Consider the following 22,834-nt stretch of genomic DNA (forward strand, 5'->3'; position numbering starts at 1 on the left):
CGCCAATAACCCGGCTTTACTACAAGTAGTATATACGTAATGAATCATTAGAATAAAAAAAAATGAAAAAATGAAAAAACCTCGTAATGCAGGCAATATTACCGAGGTTATGGGTACGAGAAGATTGGCCTTGTCATGGAGAGTCCATTAATGCTGTTCATGAACAGTAGGTTTCATATTGGTGGAAATATAAGCGCTTGAAATCATGACAAATTTGGCTTGATTCTGTGATGATCAGGAAATGGTCAGAAGGAGTATGGACTCAGGTAAAGACGTTTAATGTGTGTTAGAAGGTGTAGAGAACTATTCGGAAGAGTAGTAACTGTTGATTCAAAAGTCCCCTGACGACATGGACAAATGGACCCTCCAGACAGCTGGCATTGAGACGACTCACTGTTAGAGAAGCAAAAAGTCTGTCATTTAGTTAGTGGAGTCCCATGATTTGTCCTTCTAGCTGCCAGTGTCAGAGACCGTACTCAGGGCCCTCTCCCTTCATAGTAATATACCTCACCGGACCAAAACAGAAGCAATAACATGTTACCAATGTTTTCCACTGTTTTATGAACCATATTCACAAGTCGCCATCATCATTTGACCCTTTTTCTCATGTCATAACAGATACCAAATTAGACAGTTTCTTCAGAGACATTCATCAAGTCTTAAACATGTACTATTACAAGTAAAAATGCTCTATAGTCTCCTGATATTCATATTGACATACTCTCTCGTGTGTACAGTGTACACATAGTCAGAGTATGTCGAAACTACCAAAGCCCATAGAACTCGATAGAGAAAAACAGGCGAAACGGGGACTTGAAATCCAGATAGAGGTGCCCCGAATCTATCTATTTTTCAATTCCTTTCTCCACCATTCTTGATGTTTAGTCAGTCAGCAACAAGTAGATGGACAGCGGTTAACATAGACGATATCAGATATGTCTCTGAAAAAAAACGCGATGGCGGTAACACATCATCAAGACTACAAGTAGGCGCCCTAGTACTACTTGTAGTACAGTAAAATACAAATAATCAATTATACTGTTAAATAGTGTTCTCCTCCTGACTTGCTCTCACACACCCACTCCCGAGTATATGGTACCCAAATACTCGTCCAACCTCTTGCCATCTCCCTCGAGCAAATCCATCAGATACCCCTCATCCTTGTTGAGAAACTCCTTGAGCACCTTCTCCACGGTGGCATCACTCAACCCATCTCCATACCGCACTCCAGGGCCAGACACATTGTAACACGCATCCATATGGGCTCTCTGAGCTCCAGCCTTTTGACGAGCCAACAGAAAGTCGATAATCTTCTCCAGAGCCAGAGAGCGAAGATCGCCCTTGTCACGTGGTCCGACAGAGTAGTCCTTTACTGAGTCACTCCTACGACGATATCGGGAGCGGGATCGGCTACGGGAGTATCGATCACGGGATCTGTCACGTGAAGAGCGATCACGAGATCGAGGCGACCGCTCGTATAATCGGTCATGTGATCTGTCACGGGACGACCGATTATATGATCTGTCTCGTGAGCCCAACTCTCTCAGTCGCTCTCTCAGCCGCTCCTCTTCATCCTTCTCGCCCAACACCTTCTTCTCCACCTCCAGCTTTTGTCTCTCATGATCCTGTTCCAGTGCCTGCTGTCCTAGTCGAAGCTCTGTCTTGATGAGACGTTTCTCCTTGTCCTTGAGTTCTGTTTCAAATTTCTCCAAGTTCTCCTCTCGCTGGAGTCTGGCCTCCAGCTCAGAAATCATAACGTCCTTGCGGTAACATTGGCTCTTGTAATGTTCATAGTCTGTTCGCAGAGTTTTGACATCAGACACCGTGGCACCGGAGAGCTGAATGGTGAGATCCTGAACCTGTTGCTTGAGCTGCTGAATCTCGTGATCCTTGGTCGCGGTCACGTCGTTCAGTTCTTTCTCCATCCTCTCCGTCGCCTGTCTCAATTCCACATCTTTTTCTTCACTCACACGTTTCAACTGTTCCTCCAATTGGCCCACGAGCATCTCCTTTTCCCCTTGGTCCTCCTCATACTGGCTCTTCAACGAGTCAATCTCCACAGATCGCTCGTTGAGCTGCTCAGAACACTGCTGAACGAGCTCCTCCACCTCCCGAACCCTTGCCTGGCTCTGATCCAGCTGTGTGGTGAGCTTGCAAATGACCTCAAACAGCTGCTCCTCGCTCATATCCAGCGGCACCTGCATGTTGAACTTGTTCTTGGTCTGTGGGGTCTGCAGCAAGTCAAACTTGTCGCGTTGCTGCTTTCTGGCCAAACGCTCACGAGCCAGCTTCTTCTCTCTTGTCTGCTCCTTGTCAACCTCCGTGCGGATCTTCTCCATGTGATTGGGCGCGGTTCGGAGATACGAATGGGCCGCAGGCTGGTTCCTGTCGTTGTAGGAGCTGAGGTTCGAACGACGGGTCTCAGACGCCTGACGTCTCGCATTATCCATCGCACTGGACACGTCGCTGCCATGGTTGTTTCGGGCAAAGTTGTAGGGCTGCTTGTGGTTGACAAACGAGGCGCCCACCCGCACGTCACGGGCGTCGGTGTGGTCCGAAAAGAACTCCGGCGAAGGAGGGTAAGTGGGGGTCTTGTTGTCGGTCAAAACCGTGGTGGGAAGAAGAACAGACGGCTTGTGTGGCTGGGACCTGGACTCCGAATCCGCATAGCAATCGGTCGAATCGAGCTCTCGTTCAGATAAAATGTTGGTAATGTTGGGGTTGTACGAGCCGGCCTTTTGTGTCGTGTGGCTGTCGAACGAGTTGGAGGTGTTGCTGCGGTTGTTGACCTGGCTGGCGGCTGCGTTGACATGTTTGTTTGTGCTGATTCCGCTGGCGCTCTTCTGCGGAGTCGAGGTCGACGTGCCGTTCATGAGACACTCGATTGCAGCAGAGGTATCGCCCGTCATGAACGAAGCCATGTCGTGAGAAGCCGGAGAAAACGCCGCAGCAGGCTCAGAGACGGACACTGAAGCAGTAGCAGCAGGCGCAGTAGCAGCAGACGTTGAAACAGCAGCAGCTGCAGCAGGAACGGATGGCTTCATTGCTGACTTGGGAATCGGGGGTTTGGCAGTAGTGTTCTTGGGGATGTTCTTGGGGGTGTTCTTGGGAGTGTTCTTGGTGTTGTTCTTGGTACTTGTAGTGTTATTGACGTTCTTGGTAGAGTCCTTGGTGGTAGCAGTCGAAGCCTCAGTTGGGGCCTTGCGAAACGTCTTGGCGGAAGTAAGCGGATTGGTCTCCATTTTGGCCTCTGTATGCTTCATCTTCTTCTCCTGTCTCTGCTTCTCGAACAGCAGCGCCTTGTCCTTCATGGTGGGCTCTTCCTGGGGCTTTTTCTGAGCGTTGACGAGCCGGTCAATGTCCTTGTCCTGGAGCACGGAGGGGCTGTCTGTGGTAGTCATGGCGATGTGTGAGAGTCGATTGTGTCGTTAGCAATGTCTTGGGCATTTGTAGCCGGCTGTCGCTCCTTTATAATCGAGCCCACGAGCTGGTGAGGTTGTTTGAAATGTGCACTGGTAGTCTGTTGTTGTGATGCATGCACCAAATAAAGTTCCGCGTTTTCGCGTTTGTCTAGATGTGAACAAAACACACATTGTGGGATAAAACGGGGTGCAGAAGAGATAGGACAACTTGGAAAAGAAAATATGAACCAGCACACCATCACGATCAAAATGATACCCCACAAACACCCCCAGGACAACCCCCACAACCCCCACAAACTTAACCCCGGCCAAATAAACCACGTGAAAAGTGGAGATATAGGCGATTAACGCATACCATTGGAATGAGCGTGATCCAAAGAACAAATATATACCCTCAAATCGACAATTAATCCTACAAAACAGCTCATATTAGGACATCAAATCTACCACCAATCTCCAACTCTGCCACACGCCAGTTCGAACCTCGTCTGTGACAGCCCCAATCCATTTTTTAATTAAAAAAAAAAAAAAAAAAAAAAAAAAAAAAAAAAAAAAAAAAAAAAAAAAAAAAAAAAAAAAAAAAAAAAAAGAAAAAAAAATATAAAAAGAAAATTTGCCGTTTTCTCAAACAGCCCCAACTACTTGTAGCCCCAAATAATGCCACACACCTGACCAATTTCATTGATATTGCAATCATCTATAATTACCACCTACATTACTCGTATGGTACAGTTCTGTACACAACCCCCTCCCCCTTCTCTCTCCAATCTACTCGCATTTCATTACTATAAAACCAGGCCGACCCTCTCTCATGGCCCAACCAAGTCGTTCTATATATACAAAGACCTAGAAGTTAGTAGAAAAAACCACCCCGAGACAGAGACACACCAATGAGGCAAAAAGTACAAGTACCACCCCACAAGCCGTGCCACACGCCTCAGAATATCAAAACAGGCCCACATTAGGTAACATGGGACAAAAAACAAACTGGCTGCTGCCGCCGTTGTTCCAGACAGCAAAAAGAACACCATCTGGACCGCAAAACAGGCAACAAGCCTGCTAAAAAAAAACCTGTGTTGTAAAAAAAAGAAGAAATAAGAGCTGCAAAAAAAAGTTAGTCACAAATCGCAAAAAGTAGACGGAATGTCCAGTGTTGTACCAATATGGTAATCGGGAAAGCCCATTCTAGACGACAAGACCAGCCTTGTCAACGTCAAACGTCGGAGCAGAAGCCGTTGTTTCCTTCCTCGGAGCCCACCTGAGCCCTTCGCTCGCGCTCCTCGTCCATCTGCTGCTGCAACATGCTCATGGCCAGCGCCACTGCAGCCTCCGAGCCCCGCATTAACAGCGTGCGCTCCCTCTCGTACTCGGACGAGATGGAGATGGCCGCGCCAGACCGTTTGCGCAGCTCCCGGATGTTGTCGCCGCGCCGGCCAATGATGTAGCCAGCGAACGACGCGGGGATAATTGTGGATTGGACACATGCGTCTGAGCTGGACAGCGCTTCTGCGTCTCCACCATGATCCGACACGGTAGCCTCCCTATCTGTGTCTGTGTCACTTCCTCCATCCTGATGGCGGCCCCGGTAGCCGGCGAAAGACACATATTCTTTATCTTCCGGGTCCTCGCGTAGGGTCATACTGCCCTCCAGGCTGCGCGGGTTGTAGTAGGCCACGAGGATTGATTTGTCCTTTTCTTCAAGCAGACACTGGACCACCGTGTAGACGGCGGTCTGCAGCGCCAGCGGCTCGCCCTGGATCTCGACGATGCGCTCGGACGAGTGGGGCAGCCGGTGTTTGGACGCCACAATGCGCACGCCGTACTTGGCTTGGATGGCCTTGATGCGCACGCCGCCCTTGCCCAGAATCGAGCCCATGCGCTGGTGCGGGATGAGCAAGCGCACGGTGGTGGTGCCCTGTGGGCCTGGAGGCACCAGATTGAGCACGTAGCCCGACGGCGGGTGTGCCACGAGTGCCGCAGCCGCCAGGCCAATGGCACGTGACACACCGGCGGCGGTGCCGGCAACCGACAGGATGCGGTCGGGGATGCCGGCGACGGACTTTGTGACGCCGGCCTTGACTTTGGCGGCGTCCCGAAGTCCGGCCACGGTGGCGCCATCTTTGCCAATGATGACGCCCGCCTCTTTCGTCGACACTAGGGCCCGCAGCACGAGCTGAGTTGTGTCGTCGCCGAGCGTGGCGGGGTTGCCAATGGGGTCGTTGGCGAAGCTGGCGAAGTTGCCAGCGGGGTCGACGTTGTCATGGTCGTGGTCGTGGTCGACATGGACATGGCCAAAGTCGTGGGTCATGTTGAGGTGGTTGGCGACGCTGTTTTCGTTGGAGTCAGCGACGCTTTCGTCTCGGACGAACATTGCTTGTTGGAATCTGCGGGTATGGAACGGCTTCTCGTCCTCTACGATGTGGCCCAAGTTGTACGGGGCCGACAGAGGAGTGGAACGGGCGTGTTACCTGATCACAGAGTGGTTGCTGGGGGGAGGGGGGATGTAAAGCAGCTCCGAGGGGGGGGGGTTTCTGGGGGCTTGCCTACGTCCTTCCCACGTCTGGTGGAGAGGTTGAAGAAAGGTGTTTGTGCTGAAAGAAGTGGTGAGGGGAGAGGGGTAGAGTTGAGGTTGACGTGTTTGTGTTGTGGTTGTGTTTGGGGGCACAAGTGACACAAAAGCCAGATTTTTTGGGAACCTCGTTTTTATAATTATGTATATAATATATATATATGTAAGGGGGGTGCCCCCGACGTTGTTTTCTGCCACTTCATTTCTTCTTCTTACACTCTACTACTTGTACTTTGTTTGTTTTGTGGCATGTGCTAATTTTTGGGTGCCACGAGATGGAGGGTACGAGTACTTATACGCTGAGTGTGAGTGGTGGTGAGTTGTGTGGTGTGACGTCTGAGTCTTGTTGGACTGGTTGCTTGGGTTGATCACACAGTAGGCAACAACGAGGTAGGGTACTTACTCTACTCTCGTACTACTACTACTCTACACCACCACTACTCTGCTACAACCACAATGCAGACCGCCGCAGCAGTCCACCCACCACCACGGCACTAGGTGGCGCTAAAAGCGACACTACTTTTAGTTTCCCGCTAGCGATGCGGCGTACCTGGAGGGACCAATCGGTGTCCAGACGTGGGTGGCCGGAGTCACAGTCGCAGCCAGACGGGGTGTCACACACAGACTCCGCACTCAAATCTCCGCCTTTGCTACCGGAGATCGGAGTTTATGCGAGGTGCCAGTGGTACACAGTGGCAGTGCCAGCAGTGACATCCAAGGAAGCGGCGGCGGGCTGAGAGACGGAGAGGTGGCATTGAAAATGCTCGTCTGGTAGTCACTCTGATCTCCGTCCTCTCATCTCCGCATGCCACCGCCGTACCTGATCTGTCCTCGACTAACCCTGTATCTATGATAGCCACTACATACGACCCGATCTGACTGTCTGAGACATGTGAGACATGGATAAGAGGATGGAGCGGAGAGGAAGCAGGGGAGAAAGGGGAAGGGAATGAGCCGGGCGACTGTGATTGGACGAGAGCCGGAAAACAAGCCATACGACATCCGATGGCCTCCACAAGGACCATACCATGGTGAGTGTTTGTGCACCTTAACCATGGTACGTCCTCCACGTTGAGCTGAGACATTTCTTCCGAGACATTGCAGTTGCTCCAAGAATACGGTACGAGTAAGGACCGTGTATTAGCGGGGGACGTGTGGATTTTTTCCTTTTCTTTCTCTTTCCCCTTTCCTCCCTCTCTTCTTATTCTTCCCCTTCTCCTTCGTTTTCTTCTTTCTTTCGTCTTCGTCTTCGTCTTCGACTTCGTCTTCGTTCTCCGCTTCTCCTCTTCTCCACGTGACTTGCTTTTATGTCTGGTCTTGTCTGTGGGTCTGTATCAGAGGTCTCTTCAGCGATGTCTCTGTCTTTTTGCACCTCTTGGCAGCAACGTTACTTTCGACGATAGGACCGAAAAGCAGTTCAAGCTCCACTCAGCTATAACTCTGTGTTATGATTCGCAAGATTACGGCTTCTAGAAGAAAGACACCGAAGAGGTGTCTGATCCCGGCCGGAGAGGAGGTGCAGATGGTGAGGGGGTTGGCGACAGAGATGGGATCCCGTTATCAACAATTTGGCACGAGACAGGAGCTATTGGTGGTATGAATCAGCACGTTATGCTACTTTTCGTTAAAGTAGCCCCCTAACAGCAGCCAATGACAGAGTTACAGTACAAGAGATGAACCAGAAAAGGTTTAGCTGTGAACAAGGTGAGTGGTGGTGGAGGAGTTGGTTTGGCGGTGGTTTGGCGGTGGTTTGGTTCTGGGGTTTGATGGATTGGTTGCTTGGTGGATTCTTTTGGTGGATGACTGCTTGGTGGATTGGTTTGGTGGTTGGTGGTTTGGTGGTTGGTGGTTTGGCGGTTTGGTTTTGATGGTTTCGTACTTTCAGCCAAACACTTGAGCACCATTTGACGCTGCGCCTTGGCCTTCTACGATGATCTGGAGACTAATCCAGTTATTCAGTTCGTGCTGCAAAAAGAAAGCATGGAACATCTGTCAATCTTGGTAGATCATCGGAGAATTAGGTGGAAGGAGATGCCAAGACAGAGAATGAGAGAGTGAGTACGTACGAGAAGAAGCAAATCTGGGACTGAGAAACGTTAGCCGGGGACCGAGGATGTGCCAGAGCATTGGGGAACGAGTGTTGGGGACCAAGATGATGCAGTCTTCCCTTCGTCATGCCCACTAAGCTCGCTGCGCTCATCTGTGCCTTGGTTGAGTTTGGTGGTCTCCAGACTTCGACACTGTTTTGAACGGCAGACAAAGAATCTGTGCCGTAGATCCAGTCATGTGTTGTTTTTAAACACAGCAGGTAGTGGCGAGCCTAGAAGGTGATTCTGGAGGAGATACAAGGGATAGAGCAACTTCGCAAGTCGAAGATTTATGGAAAAAGGAATTCTTCGATTTGTGAGAGAGTCTGGTTGACTCGGACGTGGCTCAGCCTGACATGCGTTATCCATGTGCTCAGCTGTCAGAACTGCCCGCCAGGAGTCCGTGTTGTTGGTCGATATGGTGAGACGGCGAGATGCTGAAACATGGGCTCACCGTCTCAGGGTGCTTTTGCGGGATTATCGGTGACAGAAGCAATTCCATGTACAGACATGCGGAGTGAGCTGGTCTTGGTGGTCAGAGTTGGGGTTTTGCTACAGCAGCTTGCTCCGAGTCTCCAGCAACCCATTATTGGGCATGGGGTCTATGAGCTCTGAAGCATTGTTTCGGGTGACTTCTACCACATGACTCACCCATCCTATCTGTCTTGAGTCCAGATCTCACTGGTTCAGCCAATGCCCGGACTGGGCCATGGCACGGAAGTTCATACTGTGAGTTCAATCCTTGCACTTGGAAAACGCTCCACTACACCATAACATTGTGTGCTTATAGTCTCTGGTCTTAGCATTTCCTCCACCTCCGTGATTCCTACAAGTTCAATACTGTGATGAAGTTGCCGGGATACCCTACACCAGCCAGTACAGCTTTACTCAACAGTTGGAACCCAGTCGATTTAAAGGTGATAAAATGTCATGTCTCACAGATAGAACTGTGCTGCTGTCGAGAGATATGGCCACCACACCTAGGAGGTTGGATCATCGGATACCCAGCTCGTTTCTGGCCAACACTTGCTTATTATGGTGTTGATGGAGCTGCCAGTACAAGTCGGCGTTGGTGGTGTTTCAAACTGTGGGTGCAGAGAAGCGCAAACGCGGTTCTTCATTGAGTTGATCTAGATGGATATGTTCCCCGTGGCAGAATCAGACTTGTGGCTTTCCTCAAAAGTTTTGGTGGAATTAAACCAAACTCCGAACGGACATTATCGAAGAGAGTGAGAATTTCATTGTCAGTCTCACTAAGACACGCTCCAGTAACCTCTTGTGGGCAAAAAGAACTCGACACGGTGGGCTACAAAAGAGCCTGACCTCTGATTGCAAGTAAAAGGCACATTGAGGGCTGCTCAAGGAACAGTCTACTAACCATGAGTTTCGTGTTTCGTCATGTTAAGTAGCGTACTGTAGCAAGGAGATGTCAATCGATCGGAGAGAGAGTTCAAGTACAAGGCGATAGTATCGTACACTTGTAACTAGTCATTGGAAGAGCTCTTTATACAATATGGAGGCGGAGGGAGGCCACACCATTTGTGAATACATGTTTGAGCACAGCTGAATTGTGGATTCATCTGGCGGGGAACGGCTGTTTGTAGTCTGGTGTCCAGTGGGGCGACCAGTGACTGATAAGGGATCCAGCTGATCCTCACTTGCCGGATGAATACAGTATTAACAAGAGGAGTCATAAGAATGGCTGCAAACATCCACATCTTGAAGAAGATGGAAGACACGAGTTTGAGAGCTTCCTTGTCCACATAGAGACGTAGACCGACAAAAATGACTGCTGTAGCCATCAGTTTGACAACGAGAGACGCATCTGAAAGGGTCGGGGTTTCTTGTGAAGCTGAGGCGACCCAAAGGTGCTTGTGGACCACGGAACTCATGGCAATCTGTCCCAGCATACACTGCCAAAGAGCGACACTGAGTCGACTTGATTATTGTACCTTTTTAACCCGAATTAGGTCACGTGGGCAATTCTAGAAGCACGATTAGGAGGAGCGTTTTGGTGGTTATAGTGAGCAGTAGAAATTCAGGTCTACAAACTGGAGCGAAGGTGGACTGAAGGATTGACGGTACTGTTGGACAGGAAGAGTAGTTGGGGAGTAATCGGGGAGTAATCGGGGAGTGGTCGTTTTAGTCGTTTAGTCGTTTTAGTCGTTTAGTCCGTTTAGTCGTTTTAGTCTTTAGTCGTTTTAGTCGTTTTAGTCGTTTTAGTCGTTTTAGTCGGTTTAGTCGTATTGTAGTCTCAATCGTACTCGTATTCGTACTCGTATTCGTCTATAAGGTTGTAAATTACACTTTATACATGTGTACTTGTGAATATTGAATAAATGAAATTTATTTATAAACACATTAGAAAACTGGGCTCTTTGGATCACTGTCCGACTGGACATGGCCTTTGCAGTCAACCTCCTGGCTACCTTCAACCAAGAGCCAAAGGAGGTGCACATGAAGGCTCCCAACCGAGTCCTAGACCGAACAGTTTGGTTTGACATACTCCAGAACCAGTTCCTACAATTTACACAGGTGCTAACTGGAGCATTGTGACTACCAAAGCATGGTGATGATAATGTGTGGTGGATCTGATCAGCCAAACAGAAATCCGTTTCTCTGTCAACAGCTGAAGCAGAGTATATGGACATCGTTGAGGGAGCCAGAACAGGCATGTGGTTCAGACAGGAGGCGCAACGCTTGACGTTCAATATGTACATACTATACTCGGAAGTGTCAGTAGCCAAGTTGTTCCAGTGCCAGGTGACAAAGCTCTCGTCATTTTCACTGACAATCAGACAGCTCTACAAATCAGTATTCATCCAGCGTATCATCCTCAAACAAAGCACATTGCTAGACGATTCCACTATACCAGAGAAGAGGTTGAGCGTAGTACAATTACTGTTCAGTACATACATTCCTACTGGCAACCAACTGGCAGACATCCTCACTCTGAAGAGCTTTTGGAATTTGTATGACAGTGGATCAAGCACCGAATGCTGTATGTACAAGACCCATGTAAATACTGTGTACGTGTACTCGTGCTGAATAAAATGAAATTTTATCTAACAAAACACATTAATGACTTAGATATCACTTGCCGGAAGGTGTTACCATAACCAGACTCTTTTCTGGATCAGAGAGACTCATCAGGAGAGTCTCCACACCCTAGTGGAGGATTCGACTGAGGGGGGAAACTACAATTGTAGTGGTTTACGTCAGGTACTATTGGGACCTGGAGCTTGTAATGTCCCCGAACGAGTACTTGTTACTCCTGGTACTCGTACTTGAACTTGTACTGTACCCAGGGACTCTTCTGAACTTCTCCAGCTACGTGATTCAAATTCAAACATGCAAATTAAATTAGTACTTTTGAGGGGTCAGCAAAGTGAATGTCTTTTAAGACATGATGTCTGATGACATTTGAATGTTTTTGAAGACATTTGGATGATGGCACTTGTTAGTCTCATTCGAGTCGTTCGAGTAGTTCGAGTCGTTCGAGTAGTTCGAGTCGTTCGAGTAGTTCGAGTCGTTCGAGTAGTTCGAGTCGTTCGAGTAGTTCGAGTCGTTCGAGTAGTTCGAGTCGTCCGAGTTATTCAGTCTCGTTCTTTTCTCATTCACGCCTCATTCTTCTACTGCACAACACCAACCACATCCTTCAGCTTTTCAGGCAAATGGTCCGGGTGCCGCTCATCCTTCTCATCCCGGTCTTCCTCAACCAATCCTTCACGCTCCTCATGGCTTCGGAACGTTCGGTTGCCCCGCAACTTCCAGTAAAGGACCATGTACAAAAAGTATCCCACCAGCACGACAGAGACATAATTCATGTTCTCCTGGGTCACGGGCTTGGTGAAGGGCAGCGAGTAGACGACGCAGGCAAAGACAGTCCAGGCAATGACGACAATGTTGGCCACAAGGCCGATTTTGCCGAGCCAGAAGGGGCCGCGCTGGATGTTGTTTCGGCCAACTCGGAGCAGACAGATGACGGGAACGCAGTACGAAAGCAGCAAAAAGGAGATGCAACCAACAACCATGGAGTTGAATGCGGTCTCGGAGGCCATGTAAAGACATCCGAGAATGGCACACCAAGTACAGCTCATCAGGTGGGCGTACAGGGGCACTCCGAGCTTGGGGTCGACTTGGGACCAATATTTGGAGCCAGGCATTCCTCGGTCACGTGCAAACGACCATGTGAGTCGCGCCTGCCACGTGTGGGACGAAATGTTGCATCCGAACGCGGTGATCATGAGCAGCGACATGAGACAGAGGGCTCCGGCCTTGTTGTTGAGGGCCTGGTAGTAAATGTCGAGGATTGGCGATCCGGTGGTGGAGGCGAAAATGGCCTCGAGGTTCTGGATGGAGAAGAACATGGAGATGACGTAGCAGAAGGAGGTTCCGAACCCGATGGCCACGGTCGACATGATGGCGATGGGAATGACCCGTTCGGGCTTGGGCACCTCTTCAGCCATGTGAGTAGCGCAATCGAGACAGGAGAAGCACCAGTTGGGGTTGATGAGACCGACGATGAACGCCATTCCGGCCTGTTTCCAGCCTGTGTTGTTGTTGAATTGCACAAACACAAAGTGCGCGCTCTGGTACTTTCCTGACGAACATGCCAGCACGGTAATGGTGATGGTGATGAAGGAAAAGATGCTGACGTAGAGGGCTGTTTTGGCAACGTAGGGAAGCGCTCGGCCGTAGCAGTTGAACCAGAACATGAAGAAGTTGAGCAGCTGGTATGCAACCAGAATCTGCCATTTTTTCACCTCAAATCCGTCGTGATCAAGCGCGTACATTCCTACAATTCCCTGGGCAATGGAAAGGGTGACAGAAGACGACGAAAAAATGGAGCCGGCCCACGCAAAAGAGCCGCACGCATACGCCAGGAAGTTGGCGTACTTTTTGGGCGCCAGCTGGAGAGTCCAGTAGTATTGACCGCCGGAATTGGGCATGGCCGAAGACAGCTCCGACAGAGTGATGGCAATACAGGTGGAGACCGAGGCAATGATGATGATTCCATAGACAATCAGAAGAGGGCCACCGGACGAAATTCCCGTGATCAGCGCCGCGGAAATTCCAAACCACGAATTAGTCAGCCCAAATCCCACTCCCAAAACCGACCAGATGGAAAACGACCGCTGGAGTTCGGCCTTGTATCCCATCTGTTCCAGTTTGGCATTGTCCGAGTCCGACGTTCCGGACTCGATCTGGTACGATGCCGACGAATGTCGCTGGGTCAGCTCTGCAGAATGCACCGAAGAAGACATGTGATGACAGTTGGGGAGGTCAAATGTGGTTATCGTGGTGTTTCTATATATGCAGATTTTGCAGAGTTTAATAGGGATTAGGGTTTAGGTTTAGGTGTGGTGCGTTCCAAACGCAGTTTACTGCATGTGGCTAGTGCTGCGCAGTGCTGCATTGCTGGTTGTTGTACGATTCAATAAATAAAATGTAAAATAATTACAAAAATGAAATATAAAATGAATATTAGAATAATAAAAAATAAGAATCATGAGAATTGTAAAACTGGGTGATTGTTGACCCGAATAAATGAGTCCAGTCACTTGGTGCAATTTACAATTCTAATTATTTGCTGATTTTTTTTAAATTTCTTATTTATTTTTAAAAAATATAAAAATTCAAAAAACAACCCCCAAAAAATTGAACATATCCAAAACACCAACAAACCCCAGTAAATCATCTTGAGTCCCCCGCTACACATCGAATATACTCTAAAATGCTTCTTTTCTTGTCGAATCGCCTTTGATTGGCCAAAAAGCTTCTCCTGTTTTTTTTTTTACACTCCATTTTAGCATTATTATTCAGCCGTGTTATCTGAAAAAAAAAAGTACAATTTTTTTTTAACTCGGACGGAAGAACATACTGACAGATCTCTATCTTAAACGCCGAATATTGTCGGTATTGGAAATATGGAAATTCCAGAGTATTTCTCGACTTTTTCCGAGTCGATTCATATGCCCAATTTCGCCCGCCGAGTTCACCACCCATGTTTTCTTTACTTTTAATTTTCTACACCTTATTTTAAAGAAAAGTAAAAAATAAAAAATAAAAAAGGATAAATCTGGAAATCCTGTAAATACACAATACATTTATATAATCATGTGCAATTTTTTGTGACTTTCCTACCCACCTGTGCCCTCTTTATCCAATGTGTTTCTAGTGATTTTTTTTCTTCCAATTCTTCAATTCTTTTTTTTATTTTTCTCACATTTTAATTCTTATCATGCACGATTATGTACAGTTGCTATGTACTCCATCCTGATTGAAAATCTTTGCTGGGCTGTGGAAATTCTAAAAAAATTGCAATAAACTTTGGAAAGCCGTTAAAATATTCTCCACGAAGCGAGACATTTTTTCTCATCCTAACCCAAATCCGCAGCTTTTTCCCTCCTTTTTTTTCCGTCTCTTTTTTCCGCTCCCTTTTTCCGATCATAATTTGCTCTTATAGCCGATGCCATTATCGTCGCTTTTTATTGGCTCGTGGAAAAGTTTATTTTGAAAGACCAAAGTAGTCACGTGAACTCGCCAGCTCTGGACGAAATCAGATGATTTATTTTTTGAATCGAACGAGAAAAAAATTACAATCGTACCTACCAAATTATTATTTTTCTATGATTTTCCCAGCTTTTTCCATGATTTTCTTTTTGTCGATAATCTCAAATTTTCCCCCTGACACGTCACAATAAAGTTCCATCAACCCATGTCAAAATGTCACTGGAATGAGATAATTAAATGAATGACAAATACGACAAATAATAGGAGGTTGTTATTTCTTATTTTCTCTTATTTCCCCACCATTTTCAGTCATTTTCAGTCATTTTCATATATTTTCAGTCTTTTTTTCCGTTCCATAATTTTTTTCCAACTCCAATTTACTCTCTCCTCGGCACTCTGTCGGAGCCGAAACGCAACTGGAGATCCGGGTATTACAGCAAAATGCACCCTTTTTTTTGGGGGTACAGGTAGGTTGTGGCTGATAACCCTAACCCTACACTAACCCTAGTAGCAACACCACCCTATTAGCCTCCTCCTCCGCCTCCGCCCCCGCCCTAAACCGCGGAAACCCTGTTGAGTCCCCTTTGGGAAGTGGCAGTAAACCTTTTCGACGGAGTGTGTTGGCATATTGTGAACCACACAAACCGTGTCGTGGTTAGTTTGTGATACCTGACCGCACAGATAGATACATATGTATTCCTTAATCATGCTTCCGCAAGCGGTAAAAAGTTCCTTGTTGAGTGCGCATGTTGAGCCGGGGTTTTCACATGCCGCTACTAACCACATGTCTCGTGTGACCCCTCACGCGACAGAAGTTTAGTGTGATAGACACAGACATATTAAAACGGCGGGGGCAGGGGTTATGTGTGGCGTCGTGTGGTGGGACGACAAGGCGAGTGCGATGGGACGACAAGGCGAGTGCGATGGGACGACATGGCGAGTGCGATGGGACGACATGGCGAGGGCGATGGGACAACATGGTGAATGTAGTGACGACATGAGGAATGTAATGACGACATGGGGAATGTCGGATACATTTAGATACTGCAGATGTATTCGGGAGAAGAAGACGACCCGAACGAGACCAAATAAAGACGTTTTTAGACTGTTTTTGGTGGGGATTAGTGTGGGCATGGTTATTTCAAGGTTGAGTTAAAACTGAAGTGACAGAGATAAGCCATCTTAGGAGATACTGTACGAACGGGAAGCTGATACGGGGAGGGTGTATATGTGGTTCTTACGTGGGTGGAGAGTGTCAAAGGGTTGGTTTGGTGTTATTGCGCTTGGGTATTTGTAATGTGTTTGGATGGGCGTGCGGAAGCGACAGCAAAGGATTTCTGTGAGATTTGGGGGTGTACGGAGGTTGATATGGGCCGGTAGAACAGGTGCGGGAAATTTCTGGTGAAATGGTCTTATTTCTGACATTTCAGAGACAATTGATGATTGAGGAATTCTTCAACAAAACGCCAACTATTTCAAGTAATGCTAAGTAATACTAAGTAATACTAAATAATCTGACTAACTCATTACTCGAAATTATTGTGTGATAAACACCTCAAAAAATTATACAATTCTTCTCCCCTAGTACTGATTATTCGATTGATATCGATTTCAAATCCCTATCTCGTCTTTCAGTGAATCTGTCCATATACATATTAATCTGGTCTTGTATAAAGACTGACATCAATCATGTCATATGGAACGGGATTACCAGACCTATGTAACGAGATTACAAAACCAATGTGGCTCCATAACAGGGTCTTTGTAATGATCAGAAAATGGAGAAAACTGCTGAAATGCCAATTATATGGTACAAATACAAGTCTTCTCCTATCGCCGCTACTTTTCAATCCTGTTACAATGACAAAAGCTCCTGTCGGACATCAAGTATTGGTTGTACCAATACACCACCCCAAATGACCCAGTATTAATGCTGGAGAGATACAGACTTCAAAAACATATTCCTTTCATCCTTACAAGTATAATGATATGTCTAAAAACCTATCATCTCTTTCCCGAGACGTTCTACAGACACTCTTGATAGAAACATTGAATGTCTCAGAATGGACTGCTGAGTAATCCTACTAGCTCAGGAGTGACATCAGAGGATTTCTCGTACTAAGTAGATTCAAATGGTAGACTCTTTATCCACCATATCTCATTATTTGATGTATTTATCTGATCCTTCTGTTTCCCTATTCTCCAAGATTACGTAGCGCTTAAAAAGAGACACATTTTAAACGATAATGCTTACAAACCAATTGATATGAGCTCAATTGACGAGTATCTACTATTTTTGCGCTTTCTGAAATTCTCTTTTTCTTCTCCGAAAGACGATCATGATCATACCGTACAAGTGACGTGATAGAATTGTGTCATATTACAGAAAATTACAGAAACTTGATTCAAATGGCAGTATGGAGGTTCGGATGCGTCTGAAGCGGTTTAATGTACCATTTTGAGTGTAATGAGATGTGTACTTTATTTTTGCAAATTTTTCTGATTTTTGTGAACCGATTGAATTATCAGAATAGAGAAAAGAAAAGAAAAGATTTTTTTTTAAAAAAGAAAAGAAATAAAGAAATAAATAAATTTTGTAAAAATAAGTACTTGCTGCACAGTAATTTATATGTCTTGAACTGATCTAATATACTGTTTCTTATGGATGTATTTCTTTCTGAATATTTTCATTCCCCCCCCAGTTTGCAATTTTCTCAAATTTCCTGCATATATATTCTCCCCCTATTTCACAATTTTCTCAATTTTCCTGAATATATTCCTTTTTCCCAAATTTTCCCATTTTTACTTTGCCCACTTTTTCCATAATCCCATTTCTGTCACGTGTCGTGGGTCAAAATTTTCATCTCCCAACTAGGGCTAAACCCTAGGAGTTGCGCGACACGTGACGTACTCCCAAACTGGAACTCCCGACTCAGCTGCACAGCACACCCAAACTCTAGTGTGTCGATTTTCCAAATTCTCCCTTCACACGCCAGCTCTGTCGATACACTGTAACACAGCCTAGATCAACATGTCTGCTCCTATTTTCGACCCCACCCCTGAGGACATTCAGAACCTCCTGGCTGCCCAGACCCACATTGGTTCCAAGAACGTTCAGGTGAGTAATCCGTGGTAGCCAACAAGCGATGGATTTTGAGAGATGGACCAATCAACGAGGCCGAAACAGAGAGACGGAAACGAGAGACGGGGATACCTGAGGCGATGGCGATAGCGATGATGACGATGACGACGACAGCGACAACATGGGTGGTTTGGTTTGATGGAATGATAGCTGGTTTTAGATTCGTTGGATTGATGGGCTGGATAGTTGAATGTGACATGACATGACAAGTGTACTGCCATCAAACGACATGACGAGAGCAATGAGCAGTGATTTGTTCAGTTCGCGGCCATCTCCATCATCTCCATCAGCATAAGCCTGCCACTCTAGTGCCTCTGAAGACGCTGTTTCGTCGTTTTTACGTTGTTTTTATCTCGTTGGTCGTTTTGTGTCACTTGTGTCTGCGTCTAAAGCGGTATGTGAGGTCAAGTTTATTGTCCCTCATGGCTGGTCAGGCCACGTCAAGCGGTTCACCACAACTCGACCACTGGCATCATGGGCTCAATCACGAGAGCCAAGACCATACCGAGTGTTTGGTGACTGTTAACCATGGTCTGCTGATGGGCTCATTTGATGACTGATTTGGTAACTCATCGGTCGCGACTCGTCGATACATTACTATTATTCGCTCGTAGACGGATTGGTCGTCGATTGGATTGCTAGCCTCATGCAGTTCTCCTCACACCGCTTGTCAAACCGCACAACCGCATCCACTAACACAGGTCCAAAACATCCCTTACGTTTTCAAGCAGCGAGCCGACGGTGTCAACATCATCAACGTTGGCAAGACCTGGGAGAAGATCCAGCTGGCTGCCCGAATCATCGCCGCCGTCCCCAACCCCGCCGATGTCGTTGCCATCTCCGCCCGAACCTACGGACAGCGAGCCGTTCTCAAGTTCGCCAACCACTGTGGCGCCACCGCCATTGCCGGCCGATTCACCCCCGGTTCTTTCACCAACTACATCACCCGATCTTTCAAGGAGCCCCGACTTCTGATTGTCACCGATCCCCGAACCGACCACCAGGCCATCAAGGAGGCTTCTTACGTCAACATCCCCGTCATTGCTCTGGTTGACACCGACTCTCCCGTCGAGTTTGTCGACGTTGCCATTCCCTGCAACAACAAGGGCCGACACTCCGTCGGTCTTGTGTGGTGGATGATCTCTCGAGAGGTTCTGCGACTCCGAGGTGCCCTTGAGGATCGAAACACCGAGTGGTCCGTCATGCCCGATCTCTACTTCTACCGAGATCCCGAAGAGCCCGAGAACACTGAGGAGGCTGCTGAGGAGGCTGCCACCGAGGAGGTTGTCGAGACCGCCGCCGCTGAGGCTGCTGCCGCCACCAACGCCGACAACTGGGACGTTGCTCCCGATGCCGGAGCCGGTGCTGCCGACTGGGCTGCCACTGACGACTGGTCCGAGTCTGCCCCCGCCCCCGTTGCTGCTTAAATTTGCACCTTGTTTTTGGGGGTTGTAAAATAATTTAAAAGGCGAGTAAAATGCGCATTGCGTAATAAAATTTATTGAAAAAAAAACACACCCAACACAAACTGTCCGAGTGTACTTTTCCGACAGTTGAGTGATAAATAGAATGGATATCTGTAGATGTTCCATGATATTCTCGTAGACATAGATTCAACCAGATGGATGGACGTCATCGGCCGTTCACCCGATGAGAATAGCCATTCTCGGCAGGTTTTTTATTTTATTTTATTTTTTATTTTTTATTTTATTTTATTTTATAATAATATTTTATTATAATATTTTATTATATTTTATTTTATTTAGTAATTGTTCTCGAGCCATGGTCGTCGGCCCCCAGTGACCACAGTTCAATTCCCCGTTGCAATTTTATATTGGATACCTTTGTAGAATTGTTTGAAAAACATCTTTAAATAAAAATAGCCACAGAAACATAACACAAACATAAATCCCCACACTGTGAAAATGACCATCTCAATCTTCTACATACCACTCCGCTCTTCCCTCACAACCGTCACAAACACAAACCTGCTCCGTAACATGTTCTGTTTCTGACTAAGACATGTGTTTGTGTCACGAGGGACCCCGCGTCGGGTGCGGTGGGGTGAGAGCTCTCTTGTTGATCACATGACATTTGTTGGGACATCTCTGTGTCTTTTGTATTGCGACCTTCTGAAACATCTTTTGAGGTCTGTCTTGGGTCTGCCTTGGGGTCTGCCCTGGGTCTGCCTTGGGTCTGCCTTGGGGTCTGCCTTGGGTCTGTCGTTTCCCGCTTCCTCACCAACCTCCACAGTCGTCCAGCCAAATGGTCTCCGTACGGTCGCCTAGAGCCAGTGTTGTCTGTGGAAAATGGTGGAGTGGTGGATGGCCAGAGGCAATCAGACACAGACATTGATGTTTCACAATCGCACCGTGTACTCTCCAGGGATTACCAGAGGCTCTTCAAGTCACCACTATATCATTGAGAGACTTCGGACACACACTTTCTTCAGCGAGTATGGAATGTGTTCTGGGACCGCATTACACGAGTGTTACTCTTTAAGAGCAATACTATTGATACCCACTTCCTTAGCCCATCCTTCTCACTCCCTTCAGCACAAAAGTCCTCTACGACAAGATGACATTGGCTACTTGTAACAAATCCAGTGCTTTATTCTTCTCAGTTATAGCTTCTTGACGGTACCCTGCTAGTCTGAATCACCGGAGTCATCAGAGTTACCAGAGTTGTCCAAATCATCGGAAGAGTCGTCCTCGGAGTCACGGAGTCATCAACGGAGTCCGACTCCGCCTCCTTCTCGGTCTTCTTGGTTGTCTGGATGGAACAGAGTCGTTCACCTCAGGAACACCCAAGGGAGACACTTGAAGATGGAGAAAGGAGAATTCTTGGGAGTGTCTGCTCAGACTTTGCCCTAGTACAAATCCTGGCAGACGCCTTGGGAACAGTCTTGGTCTTGGCGGCCGCTCTGGACTCGGCCTTCGCTGCAGTCTTACGCCCTCTTGGCAGGAGTCTTTAGAATGGCTCTCTTTGGAGGCCCCGTCAGAGGCACTGGCACAGTCACTGTCATCAGAGTCGTTATCGGAAGCGTAATAATTGGAATCAGAATCAGACTCACAATCGGACTTCTCCTTCACTGGAAGAAGTAGGCTGAAAATAATTGAGTGTTCCCTGATTCTCTTTAAAGGAGGTTGGGTGCATCTGTGTGCTCTTCTTGGTTGTCGGTTTTGACTCGATCTTGCATTTGGGCAACAGTCAGAGTCAAAGTCAACATCCATCGCTCTCTGGACTCGGCTTCAGCAGCACCAAGCGCTCGTTTCTTGACCTCCTGGGCCTCTGCTTCGCTGCTTCCTTGGCTGGTGCCATTCTCTCGGCGGCTTTTTAAGAAGACACCCATGATTTATGGGCTCAGGCAGAAGCTGCAACAACGAAGCTCATACTCGACAGGCACTTCTAGAGTCAGTCAGTTGGAGTCAAAGTCAACCAGCGGACAGATCCAGCGGGAGTTATTTCCACTATGAGTGGATTTTAATCGGAAAAGGAGGAAGAGGTCCACATGAGTTCTCCTTGATTGTTTCACTGTTGGAGAACCTGCTATCCACAATTGTCGACGATTCTCAGCCAGAAGTGGTGATTTTCGATTACCATATCGGGGAAGTGTCACCAAGAGTCCCATCCGACACTCGGTCCATCTCATTGTAAAGTCAAGACTTTTACAATAGCGAAGGAGTTTTATGGAACTTGTCAATGGTACTGCTGTTGGACTTGGCTGCTTTGTGGAACAACTTCTGCTACCGTGGACTTCAGAGGGCTCTTCAGAGAACTTTGCAATGAGCTTTTCAAAACTTCTCCTTTGTTGGTCTACCAGTATTGGAGTCGGGGGTGTGTGCTATGATGCAGAAGATCAGAACATTAAAAAGACTTCCTTGGGCCCTCTCCAGAGATGATCTGGCACAGTCTTTCTCCGACTTCTTGGAGCTTGCGAACTAGTTTTCGAAACTAACTCCTACTACAAGTAACTACCTCGAGTCAGAGGGGGCTCAGACTGAGCAATGGAAAGTGGCGGAGTTAGTCCAAGACCGAAAGAAGACTTTTTTCAACTGTCTTATCTTTATGTCTTGACTCTGAGTGTTTCTATAGACACGATTTTGAGAGCTGAGGGTACAAGTACAGTTGGCCACAGTTGGCCACAGAAGTACGGAGACGACCGAGCCATACAAAACACAGTACTTGTACTTGTACAAGATGTAGATGATTTATTCTGAATCATCTCTTCATCTCGAAACCTCTGACTTATTATTAAGTGGAAGAACTGCTTGTACTTGTGCAAGTGGTCCAGCGACCAAGAGACAGTGACGACCTCCGCCTCAGAATCGGCTTAATATTGTCTATTACCTCCTTCTACGGATACCACCAAGAGTCGAATCTCGGGTTTTGTTTCATGCAATTGTTTCATCATTGCGTCTGCTCCCAATTACTTGAACTTTTGTTGAACGAAATCTTCCGAGTCTTCCTTGAAGTTCATCCCGTTCCAGATGTGCTGGAAATACAAAAATTGTAGCATTTTTTAAGCCCAAGATTGACAGAGTATTATTCAGAACAAAAACAACTACGTTGCCTTACAAATTCTCCAGTTGTCGTATTTTTCTGGTGAGTAATTGGCTATTGATATTGTTGACTTTACTTAGAGTGGCGTTTACCACTAAGTAATTTCTTGGACTAATAACAAAAGAAATGACAGTTCGAAACCCGACTGCGACAAGTCAGGCGACACAGAAAAGCGGGTTCCACTACAAGTACAGTACATACCGTACGAGTACGAGTAGCGTATAATTCGCCATGCCAATGATATTTACCCATTGTGGTTTCCATTGAAGGGGTCTGACACCGATAGCTCCATCCCTCAGGACCGATGTAGCCTGTTCGACTTCCAAATCCGCTCCTATATTCCAAGAAAAAAGGCAGATAAAACCGCCAGGATTTGAAAAGCTCACGTCGATGGAGTCAGTTAAGGGACGAGACCTACAAGAAAAGACGAAACGACAACAGACCTATCACTCCGACAGCAACAGTCACTCGTCTGTCCCTTCTCTACGCATAACAATAACATGTATTACTGTAGATGTACAAGGTCTGGGACGCG

At 47.1% G+C, this 22,834-nt stretch overlaps 13 protein-coding genes across 13 annotated transcripts; 6 read left to right on the forward strand and 7 right to left on the reverse strand.

Annotated features, from left to right (window-relative positions):
- Nucleotides 1–1,070: 1,070 nt before the first annotated feature.
- YALI1_A18414g (uncharacterized protein) lies at nt 1,071–3,401 on the reverse strand (the record flags this gene model as incomplete). The annotated part of the gene is made up of 1 exon (XM_499973.4): nt 1,071–3,401. The coding sequence occupies one exon, from the start codon at nt 3,399–3,401 to the stop codon at nt 1,071–1,073; it is 2,331 nt and encodes a 776-aa protein (XP_499973.4).
- An 851-nt stretch (nt 3,402–4,252) lies between these two features.
- Nucleotides 4,253–4,606, reverse strand: YALI1_A18426g (uncharacterized protein; the record flags this gene model as incomplete). Its single annotated transcript, XM_068281851.1, has 2 exons — nt 4,253–4,493; nt 4,545–4,606. The coding sequence occupies 2 exons, from the start codon at nt 4,604–4,606 to the stop codon at nt 4,253–4,255; spliced, it is 303 nt and encodes a 100-aa protein (XP_068137952.1).
- Nucleotides 4,607–4,635: 29 nt separating this feature from the next.
- YALI1_A18439g (uncharacterized protein) lies at nt 4,636–5,793 on the reverse strand (the record flags this gene model as incomplete). Its single annotated transcript, XM_500190.3, has 1 exon — nt 4,636–5,793. One exon carries the CDS (start codon nt 5,791–5,793, stop codon nt 4,636–4,638), a length of 1,158 nt encoding a protein of 385 aa, XP_500190.1.
- Nucleotides 5,794–6,266: 473 nt separating this feature from the next.
- YALI1_A18443g (uncharacterized protein) lies at nt 6,267–6,728 on the forward strand (the record flags this gene model as incomplete). Its single annotated transcript, XM_068281852.1, has 2 exons — nt 6,267–6,325; nt 6,368–6,728. The coding sequence occupies 2 exons, from the start codon at nt 6,267–6,269 to the stop codon at nt 6,726–6,728; spliced, it is 420 nt and encodes a 139-aa protein (XP_068137953.1).
- A 317-nt stretch (nt 6,729–7,045) lies between these two features.
- On the forward strand, nt 7,046–7,464 carry YALI1_A18451g (uncharacterized protein; the record flags this gene model as incomplete). Its single annotated transcript, XM_068281853.1, has 2 exons — nt 7,046–7,061; nt 7,106–7,464. The coding sequence occupies 2 exons, from the start codon at nt 7,046–7,048 to the stop codon at nt 7,462–7,464; spliced, it is 375 nt and encodes a 124-aa protein (XP_068137954.1).
- A 544-nt stretch (nt 7,465–8,008) lies between these two features.
- YALI1_A18463g (uncharacterized protein) lies at nt 8,009–8,447 on the reverse strand (the record flags this gene model as incomplete). The annotated part of the gene is made up of 2 exons (XM_068281854.1): nt 8,009–8,231; nt 8,293–8,447. The coding sequence occupies 2 exons, from the start codon at nt 8,445–8,447 to the stop codon at nt 8,009–8,011; spliced, it is 378 nt and encodes a 125-aa protein (XP_068137955.1).
- A 75-nt stretch (nt 8,448–8,522) lies between these two features.
- Nucleotides 8,523–8,852, forward strand: YALI1_A18466g (uncharacterized protein; the record flags this gene model as incomplete). The annotated part of the gene is made up of 2 exons (XM_068281855.1): nt 8,523–8,678; nt 8,754–8,852. The coding sequence occupies 2 exons, from the start codon at nt 8,523–8,525 to the stop codon at nt 8,850–8,852; spliced, it is 255 nt and encodes an 84-aa protein (XP_068137956.1).
- Nucleotides 8,853–8,923: 71 nt separating this feature from the next.
- On the forward strand, nt 8,924–9,400 carry YALI1_A18470g (uncharacterized protein; the record flags this gene model as incomplete). The annotated part of the gene is made up of 2 exons (XM_068281856.1): nt 8,924–9,155; nt 9,204–9,400. 2 exons carry the CDS (start codon nt 8,924–8,926, stop codon nt 9,398–9,400), a joined length of 429 nt encoding a protein of 142 aa, XP_068137957.1.
- A 915-nt stretch (nt 9,401–10,315) lies between these two features.
- YALI1_A18489g (uncharacterized protein) lies at nt 10,316–10,798 on the reverse strand (the record flags this gene model as incomplete). Its single annotated transcript, XM_068281857.1, has 1 exon — nt 10,316–10,798. One exon carries the CDS (start codon nt 10,796–10,798, stop codon nt 10,316–10,318), a length of 483 nt encoding a protein of 160 aa, XP_068137958.1.
- Nucleotides 10,799–11,710: 912 nt separating this feature from the next.
- YALI1_A18514g (uncharacterized protein) lies at nt 11,711–13,345 on the reverse strand (the record flags this gene model as incomplete). Its single annotated transcript, XM_500191.2, has 1 exon — nt 11,711–13,345. The coding sequence occupies one exon, from the start codon at nt 13,343–13,345 to the stop codon at nt 11,711–11,713; it is 1,635 nt and encodes a 544-aa protein (XP_500191.1).
- A 4,280-nt stretch (nt 13,346–17,625) lies between these two features.
- YALI1_A18557g (40S ribosomal protein uS2) lies at nt 17,626–19,163 on the forward strand (the record flags this gene model as incomplete). Its single annotated transcript, XM_500192.4, has 2 exons — nt 17,626–17,712; nt 18,438–19,163. 2 exons carry the CDS (start codon nt 17,626–17,628, stop codon nt 19,161–19,163), a joined length of 813 nt encoding a protein of 270 aa, XP_500192.2.
- Nucleotides 19,164–20,453: 1,290 nt separating this feature from the next.
- On the reverse strand, nt 20,454–20,969 carry YALI1_A18590g (uncharacterized protein; the record flags this gene model as incomplete). Its single annotated transcript, XM_068281858.1, has 1 exon — nt 20,454–20,969. One exon carries the CDS (start codon nt 20,967–20,969, stop codon nt 20,454–20,456), a length of 516 nt encoding a protein of 171 aa, XP_068137959.1.
- Nucleotides 20,970–22,425: 1,456 nt separating this feature from the next.
- On the forward strand, nt 22,426–22,676 carry YALI1_A18605g (uncharacterized protein; the record flags this gene model as incomplete). The annotated part of the gene is made up of 2 exons (XM_068281859.1): nt 22,426–22,518; nt 22,569–22,676. The coding sequence occupies 2 exons, from the start codon at nt 22,426–22,428 to the stop codon at nt 22,674–22,676; spliced, it is 201 nt and encodes a 66-aa protein (XP_068137960.1).
- Nucleotides 22,677–22,834: the final 158 nt, after the last annotated feature.

Source organism: Yarrowia lipolytica, chromosome 1A (assembly GCF_001761485.1).
Source record: "Yarrowia lipolytica chromosome 1A, complete sequence".
NCBI classification, from domain to species: domain Eukaryota; kingdom Fungi; phylum Ascomycota; class Dipodascomycetes; order Dipodascales; genus Yarrowia; species Yarrowia lipolytica.